The sequence below is a fragment of the Theobroma umbraticum genome, unplaced genomic scaffold, assembly GCF_002168275.2.
Source record: "Theobroma umbraticum cultivar Fairchild unplaced genomic scaffold, ASM216827v3 scaffold_44.0, whole genome shotgun sequence".
NCBI classification, from domain to species: domain Eukaryota; kingdom Viridiplantae; phylum Streptophyta; class Magnoliopsida; order Malvales; family Malvaceae; genus Theobroma; species Theobroma umbraticum.
The window spans coordinates 1069974-1080999 of record NW_018397255.1 but is presented as its reverse complement, the minus strand read 5'-3'; the positions used below and the strand labels follow the sequence as shown (position 1 = coordinate 1080999).

At 37.2% G+C, this 11026-nt stretch overlaps 2 protein-coding genes and 1 pseudogene across 2 annotated transcripts; 2 read left to right on the top strand and 1 right to left on the bottom strand.

Moving 5' to 3' along the window:
- The first annotated feature begins 821 nt into the window (after positions 1-821).
- LOC149527582 (uncharacterized) lies at positions 822-1878 on the top strand. The gene is made up of 3 exons (XM_089782515.1): positions 822-931; positions 1297-1403; positions 1505-1878. The coding sequence occupies exons 1-3, from the start codon at positions 822-824 to the stop codon at positions 1819-1821; spliced, it is 534 nt and encodes a 177-aa protein (XP_089638641.1). The 3' UTR covers positions 1822-1878.
- Positions 1879-1933: 55 nt separating this feature from the next.
- On the top strand, positions 1934-6886 carry LOC110409771 (TIM-barrel signal transduction protein). The gene is made up of 9 exons (XM_021419229.2): positions 1934-2556; positions 2796-3449; positions 3889-4095; positions 4388-4603; positions 4709-4931; positions 5236-5483; positions 5832-6010; positions 6102-6355; positions 6488-6886. Exons 1-9 carry the CDS (start codon positions 2437-2439, stop codon positions 6637-6639), a joined length of 2253 nt encoding a protein of 750 aa, XP_021274904.1. The 5' UTR covers positions 1934-2436; the 3' UTR covers positions 6640-6886.
- A 620-nt stretch (positions 6887-7506) lies between these two features.
- Positions 7507-10510, bottom strand: LOC110409652 (abscisic acid 8'-hydroxylase 3-like; annotated as a pseudogene).
- Between the last annotated feature and the right edge of the window lie 516 nt (positions 10511-11026).

Below are 11026 nucleotides of genomic sequence, written 5' to 3'. Positions count from 1 at the left end.
TTTGTTTTTTTACTCTGTCATGTCAATAAGTTAACAAAAATAATAATGATGAACTGTTGAACTTATATGTTTAATAAAAAATAATTTTTTCGGACGAAATAATTATTTTAAAAATTAATAAATTTTTATATAATTTAGATTAAAATTTAAAAATTAAAAATATTTTATTTAATTTTTAATTATAATAATTTTTTTAACTTAAAATAAATATAAAATTGTACAAACACCTCGACAGCATCTTAACAAAACCAAGCAACAAAAGTACCAACAAATAACCAGCTCGGGACTGCATTACTAGCAAAGAAACAACCACTGGCAGTCTAGCGCCAAGGCTTGGCTGCATCCTCCCGGGGAGCGGGACGAATTTTTATTCCCATGTTATTTATGTGATTGTACATTAGAAAGTACATATTTAGAAATCAGAATAGAAGATACACCTGAGAGACGTCCAAATCTTTCACAAAAAATTGAAAAAATTTACGAAAAATTTTCAAGCACCAGATGTGCTCGATGGTGGGCTGCAAGCATAACCTTCTAAAGCAAGTAGATCCAAATAGAAACAAGAACATAGAGATCCAATAACATAGATGATAAAGCTCAAGGTCAAATGCTAAAAAAAGTATAAAAATCCAATTGTTATAAAATGGTTAGACGGATTCAGGACAGACAAGAGCCAGACAAGCAGCCACCTAGGGAGGGTGAACAATCCAAGGATCTGATATGCCGGTCTTCCTCTCCTCGGATGCCTCTTAAATAAGGCAATACTGCTGCAATACTAACCAAACTTGTTCATTTAGAGAATAGAGTAGTAGCTTTTTCCCATGGTTAAGAAGGCCGTCTTGAAAGTGATGGTGCTGCTCTTCGTGTTGGCCGTGTCCTCTTCCGATGCTAGTGCCAGGTTCCGTGTTTGCCTAAGCGGAATTGGCTCTGAGTGAGTTTCGCTTTCCACCCCGCTGGCTTCTCTTCTTGCAGTCTGGTTTTTCAACGTGTGTTTTCGGGGTGCTTTCTTCCTTCTTGATGGCTTCTGGGGCTGTTTCATCTTGACACCTTAGGATGCTGTTAAAGGCAATGCTGCTTTGGTATAGGTTGACTTCATGTGATTTCTGAGCAAAATGCTCTGTTTTGTATAGTTTAGATAGTTTCTTTGGGTTCTTGTGATGCTACCACTACTCTTGAGTAGGAAACTTTTTTGGAATATGTACGAAGGCATTAACCTCACCTTTCCTCATATGCCGTGAACAGTCTTTAGCAGTTAAGCTTAAAACTCGAATTGGCAATTTGGTTAGGAGATTAATATAATAAAAACCACTTTTCAAAAAAAAAAAAAAGGAAAAAGAAGACCGTCTTGAAAGTTGATATCTCATCCCATAAATTCAAGAAGAAGCAAATCTCCGGACTACAAGGTAAAACACAATGTTATCATATTCCTCTTGCCTTTCTCCCCTTTCATTCACCACTATCAGTCAGATCCATGACAATTTTACTCAGTTTTAATCATCTGCAGATGTAGATGAGATCGAGCTTGATGCTGCCAAGAGAACAATAACAGTAACAGGCGATGCTGACGCATGTGAAATCATACTCCGCAAGAGAAAAGCAGGAAAACTTGTTGAATGGTTCAGCGTTGGGCCACCTCCGAAACAGGGACCCCAAACTAAGCCCAAAGAGAAGAAGCCTGAGCCGAAGAAAGATGATAAGAAGCCTGACCCGAAGAAAGATGATGGGAAGCCTGAGACCTGTCCTGTTTGCCACCAAATGTCCGTTGTCTATATGGACAGCTATTCTGAGCCCAACATGAAATGCCCATTATGTAATAATTGATGTTTAACCCAATTGACATTCGTGTGTAAGTTTTTCTTCTACATGGTTTATATTCGATCATACACTATCAAATATTCAAATATTATCATCTCGATAAAAGATTGAAAATTTATTAAAAAATTTATATATTGATATTGTATCGAATATAAATCCTGTTCTGTTTCAATTTGTACCCAAATTTTCTTTTAGTTATGTAAGTAGCCAAAGTTTTAGTTGATTTAATATGAAGAAGAACCATGTGGTTGTGGTGTCATTTATGTACATTTTATTATTGTTTATGCAATGTATCGATTATCAAATCAACCATTATCGTATTATAAATTCCACTTTTTCAATCCTTTCCATTCTTTATCCAGAATATTCACCAGAAGCAATCTGAACAAACAATAAAAAATTGGTTAGTGTTAAAGGGGAAAAAAAATGATGCGGAGAAGTGCTTACGTTTTGCCAGGAAACAGTCGGTCTCCACCAACAACCAAACTCGCAGCACTTTGGAAACCGACCTTGGAACAACACTAACTCGAAGAGATTGCTTTATCTGGAAGAATTCCAAGACAAAGCTCAACTCATTCCAAACTCAGCATACGGGCTAACTGAGTCCGGGGATCCAGGGAAATGGGCAGTGCCAAAGTTTTCTGTGTTGGAACGGCTGATACAAAGCTTGACGAGCTCCGTTTCCTGTCCGAGTCAGTTCGATCCTCTCTCAACGCCTCCTCCAAAAGCTCTTCCTCCAAGGTACTTCCTACTTATGCCGAATTTGATTGGTTTCGAATTGATAGTGTTTTTTTATTTGATTTTACAATAATATGGAAATGTTGGTATTTTTTTTAGATTTTTAGCATTTTCTTTGGTTTTAATTTTAGTTTTAAGGATTTTGCCAGTGTTGGTATTTTCTTATTTGTCTGATTTTTCTGTTTTGATGGAAAAAAGGAAAATGAAATTGGGTTACTCTTTTTCACTAATGGAAATGACAGGTAGAAGTTGTGATAGTTGATGTCTCTGTTGGTCAAAAGGAAATCGAGAGTTTAAATGATTTCAAGTTTGTGTCAAGAAAGGAGATTCTTTTATGCTATTCTGATTCAGTTGGAGAAAACCCAACGCTTCCTGATGATAGAGGCAAAGCTGTTGGTGTTATGAGTAAGGCACTTGAACATTTTATTAAGAAAGCTAAGGCTGATGGTGTTCTTGCTGGAGCTATTGGCCTCGGAGGCAGTGGAGGCACATCTTTGCTATCACCTGCTTTCAGATCGCTTCCTGTTGGTGTGCCAAAGATCATTGTATCAACTGTAGCTAGTGGTCAAACTGAACCTTATGTTGGAACATCGGATTTGATATTGTTTCCATCAGTTGTGGATATCTGTGGGATTAATAGTGTTTGCAGAGTTGTGTTGTCAAATGCTGGAGCTGCTTTGGCTGGAATGGTGATTGGAAGGCTTGAGAGGTTGCAAGACTCTTGTAGCGAAGGAAAAAAATGTACAGTTGGTATAACCATGTTTGGGGTCACAACTCCATGTGTTAATGCTGTGAAAGAGAGATTGCAAAAGGAAGGTTATGAAACCCTTATTTTCCATGCCACTGGGATAGGGGGCAAGGCTATGGAATCGCTGGTTAGAGAAGGATATATACAGGTATGTTTCTCGATCATTTATTTTCTTCTAAACCTCTTCACTGAAATGGGAATTCTTTTACTTATGGTGAATGAAGTTTTTGTATTTTGTTGGTGATTTATCTTTTTGTGAGAAACTTTCCAGTCATTATTAAGTTTCAACTGTTTCATTTTCTATGACTTTGCTACAAGCAAAATGGAGTCTTGATTGTGGTAAAACTATTTATGTTTAATGTTAAGGAGAAATGGGCAAAGCGCCAGCATTGTTGGAAGTTACCATATTCTGACACCCCATGTTAGTATTGAAGCTGGATGCTTATGCTTACTCAGCTTTGTTGCCGCAACATATTTGATTTCATAACCTTTGAATGTTTTTGAATTTGTGTGCTGCTCTATGATGGTTTGCTTGTTCTTTATTATTCATTCTTCAAGTTCAGATTTTTCCATTTCGTGTTACACAGGGAGTTTTGGACATTACAACTACAGAGGTTGCAGATTATGTAGTTGGAGGTGTGATGGCTTGTGACAGTTCTCGTTTTGATGTTATTATAGAGAAGAAAATCCCTTTGGTCCTCAGTGTGGGAGCCTTAGATATGGTGAACTTTGGACCTAAAGATACCATACCTTCAAATTTTCGGCAAAGAAAGATTCATGTCCACAATGCCCAGGTGATGAGTCCATATACCTCTGTTTTTCTTCATTGCCTTCTTGATATTGTATCATTGTTACGGTAGAAAAAATATTGTATCTCTCTATCATACTTTCATTTTTGCAATTAGATGGTTAATTGGGTTTTTTTGATATTTTTTACCAAAATGGCATATCAAAATAACAAATCAGGTCAATCTTTTCTCTGTCTCACTGCTCAATGATTGGAGAGATAGGTCAAATTATTCGGGATTATACCATGTTTGCTTTTGTCTAATGTGTCTTCTATGTATTACTGATGGGTGATTGAAGGTATCGCTCATGCGAACCACAGCAGACGAGAACAAAAAATTTGCTGGCTTTATAGCAGATAAACTGAACAAGTCTTCGTCAAAGATCTGTGTGTGCCTGCCACAAAAGGGTGTTTCAGCATTGGATGCATCAGGGAAGCCCTTCTATGATCCTGAGGCTACTGGTACCCTTTTAAATGAACTGAAGAGACTTATTCAGATAAATGAAGATTGCCAGGTACCAATAATGTTCACCTTAATTTTCTACTTTATTTGTTTTCATCATAGCATGCATGTTACATTCCAATTTTCCTTATGAAATTGAAAATTACGTGTTCTATAGGTAAAGATGTATCCTTACCATATCAATGACCCTGAGTTTGTGGATGCATTGGTTGACTCATTTATGGAGATCTGTTCAAAGAGTCCTACAGATTCTAGTCTTCCCCAGGTTGCTTCTTATGAGTCCAGCCAGGACCTTCAAAAGGATCATGACTACAATATGAACTCTTTGAGCTCTGGGACCATTACCTATAACCCAAGCAACTTCCCTGATGCAAGACCAGGTTGAATTATTCTCAAGGAAGCCTTGTTTTTTTTTTTTTTTGTACAAAGTATCAATCATAATTATTGTGGTTGTAAGGGTGAAAAAGATCAGAACACCTAAAAAATTATACCCCTGCATATATTTTGACATGTATAACAGCTCATTAGTTTGAAGGTTACAAGCTTGTGTTGGAATGCGCTAATTATGAAATTAATAGTTACTCCTTCTGACTACTGTTAATGCTAGTTGATCAAGTAGCTAGATTATAGATGTTTCTTAGCGTCAATGCGGATGAAAACTAACTGGTAACAATTTTGTGACAGAAACTTTACAAAGAACTCAGGGAATATTGCGGCAACTCAGAGATCAAATATCTAAAGGACTGCCCATAGTAGGAGCTGGTGCGGGGACTGGAATATCTGCAAAATTTGAGGAGGCTGGTGGTGTTGATCTTATAGTTTTGTACAATTCAGGACGCTTTCGTATGGCAGGAAGGGGTTCTTTGGCGGGCCTATTGCCCTTTGCTGATGCAAATGCTATAGTCCTTGAGATGGCGAATGAAGTACTGCCAGTAAGTTTGAAATGCTTGCTTGCCTCATCAATTATCATCTACACTAGAGTAAATCTTTTATTTTTAATTACTCTTAACTTTTATTACAAAATTTATTTCTTCAGTTGAAAAAGGAAATTGACTAACTTTTTTTTTTGTACCATCTTTGTTGACCTTGTCACCTTCTTTTTTATTTTCTTAAATCATTATACCATTATTCTTGCATCAACTGCCAATTTAGAGGATAACAAGACCCTATGATCTTATTTGTGAATATTTAACTTTGAAAACTTCCCCACTCAACTTCCCTGCTTTTCAGCAACACTTTGTGAAGATTTCTTTTTGACACAAAGCTCCAAATATACATAGGTGGTGAAGGGGGTACCAGTTCTTGCTGGAGTGTGTGGAACTGATCCTTTTCGCCAAATGGATTACTTCCTGAAGCAATTGGAATCAATTGGATTCTCTGGAGTTCAAAATTTTCCAACTGTGGGATTATTTGATGGTAACTTTAGACAAAATCTGGAAGAGACTGGAATGGGATATGGGTATGCTACTATGCCTCAAACAATGCTTTTCACTCTTACTATAGCTATGTTGTAGTTCCCTTATATGATGCTTTACATTCCTAGCGTTCAGGTTGGAGGTTCAGATGATTGAAAAAGCACATAAAATGGGTTTCTTGACAACTCCATACGCTTTCAACACTAATGAAGCTGTGGAAATGGCAAAAGCTGGCGCTGATATAATAGTGGCCCATATGGGACTCACCACATCTGGTTCTATAGGTGCCAAGACAGCTGTCTCAATTGAGGAAAGTGTAGCTCGTGTTCAAGCTATCGCTGATGCTGCTCATAGCATCAATCCTAATGCCATTGTGCTCTGTCATGGAGGTACAGTTCAGCACCTTTTTGTTCTTTATAATGAAGTTCTGATGATTCTCTATTGTAGTTAATTTTCTATTTTGACATGCTGTTGGTTCCTTAAATTATTCTCACTAACATTGAATCTGGTGCATTTTGCAGGTCCAATCTCTGGTCCTCTAGAAGCTGAATTCATATTGAAAAGAACCAAGGGAGTTCATGGGTTTTATGGAGCATCGAGCATGGAGAGGCTACCAGTTGAACAAGCTATAACAAGTACCGTTCAGCAATACAAATCAATATCCATGAAGTGAACTTGAACATCAGTTCCTAATCGAGTCAGATTCTTTTCCTAACGTTTTTTTTTTCTTACAACTCGTGACTGTGATTAAATAAAAATATGTCAAGTAATGTGTGAGAATAATCCCGAGTTATCCATGTATAACGTTGTTAAATTAACATTTGATTGTTCATATACTTGGTAAATGGGAAGAACTGAGGCTGTGAGGCACGTGCAAGTCTTATCAAATAATGCTAATTGACATGACAGGTTTTTGTTTTGGTTGGCTATTGTTTATTTATAGCATTGTCTATAACTTTGCATATTAGTACTGCAACAGCATTGCTAGAGCCGTTTGTTATCCAAGAAAAGGATAAAACACAAACCAAAAATGATACTGAAGGGAAACACATCATGGATTTGAATCCTATCTTGTCTCTGCATCTCGAATTCCTGCTGGCCTTCTGCTTTCGCTTTATTGGTTTTTATCAGTTTGGCAGAGTCTGCATGTTCTCATTATATGAACAGAATTGTACTTAAGCAATGATACATGTTTAATTGTTTTCACAGATTTCATTTCATTCTGTCATGTTCGATACTATTTTTCTCTAGTCGATGTAAGAGCCTGAAGTGGCACCTTTTTCCAATATTGATTGAGATGCTTCAGTCTTGAGTAATGAGGAGTTTTTCTTTCCCATCAAAACTATTAAGTTCCCAATGATGCACTTAATAAGAAATCCATCTCGTACATATAATATTTAGCTATCTAGGTGAAGACTGTTTCTGTCTAGGCTTGGCAAGCCTTTTTATGTAGGTAGAGTTTCCACTTGGTTCTGATCTGTGCCTTCCAAGCACTGAAGACACTTAACATGGAGAAATAATCCTCTTAGGTCATCCAAGCTTATTTGGCTTTGTTCAAAGCCTTCAAGGTTATGGGACAGCCACATCTTAGTCGAGGATATGCGATTTCTTTTCTAGGAAGGATCAAGATCGTCAACAGTCCAGCTGCACAATAATTTCAGGGTTAGAATCTGATCATGTAATATGTAGAATAACTGATTAAGAAGGGACAGAAAGTTCTCAGCCGTAGGAGGTGTGAAAATATATTTACTGAGTACAGTGACTAATAACTCACTTATATCCGGCTGTCAATCAATGTAAAAAACCCAACATTGTCACTTTTGCCATATTCATCCCCAAAGCATGTCCTAGGTCCTGATCCAAATGGGATGAAAGTATACGGCTTCTACGTTTCCTGGAACATGAAATACAGGTACACTGTAAATCAGGATCTCATGCTTAATAGTTGGTACTGCTGGAATTCTATGCAAGGGAAACAAAATCAATGCAGCTAGTAGGGCTTATTACGTCAAATCTTGAAGGGTTGAACTGCATAGGATCCTTGTACAAATTAGGGTCATACTGTATACAGGTTGCATCAATGTTTACAAGCCACCTTTTCTCTCTCTCAAAGCCTGTAATGGACAAATTTGTTGATAGAGAGATGCTAACATACAGAAGTATGTGTTTTAAATTTAGATAAACAACAAAAGAGACTTGCCATCAATTGTGCAGTCCTGGAGTGCAACACGGGGAAACCACTACACAACATTTGACATTCTCAGCGTTTCTTTGACAACCTGGAGAATGCAAGCAGTAATACGATGATGCAGTTCCACGCATGCGGTAAAAGAAGAGAGCTTAGGGGACAGCTCGTTTGTTTCTCACCTTTAAGCCATATGACATATTCTCAAGACCTTCAAGGATAAGTGAGGTTCCTTCTTGCTTATTTCTGGCTATTGCCTGTTGTTCTTCCTGCAAGCAGGGAAAACTTACAAAAGAAGAAAAAAAATTTGGGTTTATTTTGGCTTTATAATCCCTTTATCCTATCCTAAACTTTCCATTTAAAATTGGGTTACTAATGGTTGAAATCTTTCATTGCATATTTATGTAAATGATTTCTTATTCTGCTCCAAATGCTCCATGGATTAAAAGTTCTGTTCTAATCAAGTTTGTACAGTGAGATTAAAGTTTCACCCCAAGCCTGTCTCGGACTTCTCTGTTTTCATCCAGGAATTTGACACACCACATAATAGCAGATGCAGTGGTGTTCTTCCCTGCGATCAAGAGTGTTATAAGGTTATCTATTATCTCTCAATCATCAAGCTTTTCATTTGGTGGATATGAATCTCTCTACAGTAAGGAATGTAGAAAGTCCTCGGAGGTCTCCATTCCACTCCGTCTTCTAGCAATCATCTCTCTAAAGGATTCCATGAGTCTTTTACGGGCCTGTATAGTCTATTTATGTTAGCATAAACACCTTTGAGTTGAACAAATGAAATCAACAGAGTAAGATAGATGAAACAAGCTATCTCAGTTCGATTTTTCAACCAGCTTTTACATTTCATCATCATGCCATAATTTCTTGCCATTTTCTCAGGTCTGGCCTGGACGCCTGTCTCAGGACGAAGCCACTGCAAACCCCGTGAACTTTATTTGTACCTTCTTGCCTCTATGGTATCTGGTGCCAGGAATCAGAACAGGAAAGGCTAACAAGGACTTGTCAACATCAATGCAGTCCTTTTAAATCTGTCTTAGAAAGGAATCATCTGTAACACTCATCAACATGTTGCCCATTGCATCAAAGTTCATCTGCAAGACCACATTTTCAGATAGTTCAGGAACTCAGCACATGTTGGTAGCACTATTATTTCTCTAGTTCTACCAAACTGATAATCGATGACATGATTCATTGTTGTTGACTCAACACACTTATTGCCTTCATGCCAAAGTCAAGCACTGAAAAGCTTTTCCCACTTTCTTCTAGTTTATTTAGCCTTTCAATCATCATCTTGCTAATTTTTTTTCACAAATGTAGATAAAGAATCCATGGAGAAAGGATCGAATAGAAGACGCCTGATTCTTTTGTGGCTCTCCTGTTTTACATCTAGCACACTCTTTCTTACCCACTGCATCTGCCATTGGTTTCGCATATTCCTTGTCGAATCAAACAAAATCACTTGTAAAGATCGTTTTTGCACCCTCAGTGCTTGGAAGAAATGCATGGATCTGCCCAAATATTCTCGTTTTGAACCACTTTCTGTACCTGCTTTCACCAGAAATTTCAAGTTTATATGAACTCTATACTTTTACTGCTACATGATGACAACTTCAAATCTTTTACAAAGTACTGTAAAAAAGATTAAACAGTGTTTAACTTTGATCTAGAATTGGTGTCAAACTTTGACTTGATGAATGCTAGAAACACATACACATACACATTTAATAATTTTCTGCTTCATCTGGTATGGCTTAAGTGATTTTTAAGTCAAAAGAGCTAAACTAGACTAAATTAGTTCATACAGGTTGAAGTTTAAGTGTATCTTGTTTCAATAGTTAAATAAATAGAGCAGACTCAATCAGTCTAGACGTGCACTGACAATATAAGCATCATCGATAAATTTTCATTTCCTTAATTCCAGTATGTTGTCTCAGAAGTGGAGCAGTTAAGATCCATGCAACCAGCTTGAGAAAGCAAAACATCATAATTGACAAAAATGAATAGACAGGGTGCTATATTCCATATGTACAGGAATAATAGATACCATATGTGATATAATGGTACTAATAGAGGGTGAAGAACTAGAACGAATCACTAACCATAGTTGTCACAGTCTAACAAAATCGTAACACCCCTTTGTGCTGTTAGTGGCTGAAAGAAAAGAGAAGGTTTCACCTAGGAAAGGTAATCCCAGTCGGCCGGGGATGTTAGCATTATTGGTTGAGATTCCTCTCCAAGATTTCAATAGGAAAATTGTTATTCCTATAGAAAGCACTGCAATCATGATGATATCACAGTGGTTCTGGGCAAGAAAGACAAGGTTTTCCATTGATGGATTCGACATCTTCAGGTTGGCTGATCAGGCAGATGTAGTACAAAGCTTGTATTTTATTGTTCAGATGATGCTCCACTGTATGTCAATAAAATAAAATAAATTTTCTGTTGAGCTGTCTACCATGACATGGGGCATCCGAATCGTATGCTTAGACTTTAAACTACACAAAATTCACATTCATTGACTCAGAGTAGAGCTTATATCATTCCCACTGATAATAGTTTGTTAAGATATTCTTTTCAATTTTTCAATAGTAATCATGATATGGATTAAAATTCAATTCAGACAAGCTGGACTCATGCTTTAGTATAGTGATGTGAAGATTCCTTCCACAGAAGGTGCTATGGTGCTGTGCACATATCATATATGTTGCGCCATTATATTGTGAATGGTGACCCAGCAGCTGGGACTTGAGTCAAATAGAATTTCAAACATATTCTGTTACCTAAGGAGGAGGAAATTGATGATTGGAAGTGTAAAGATGTAGGCAAAGGTTAGGTCTCAGTGGAGCTTTATGGAAGTGGG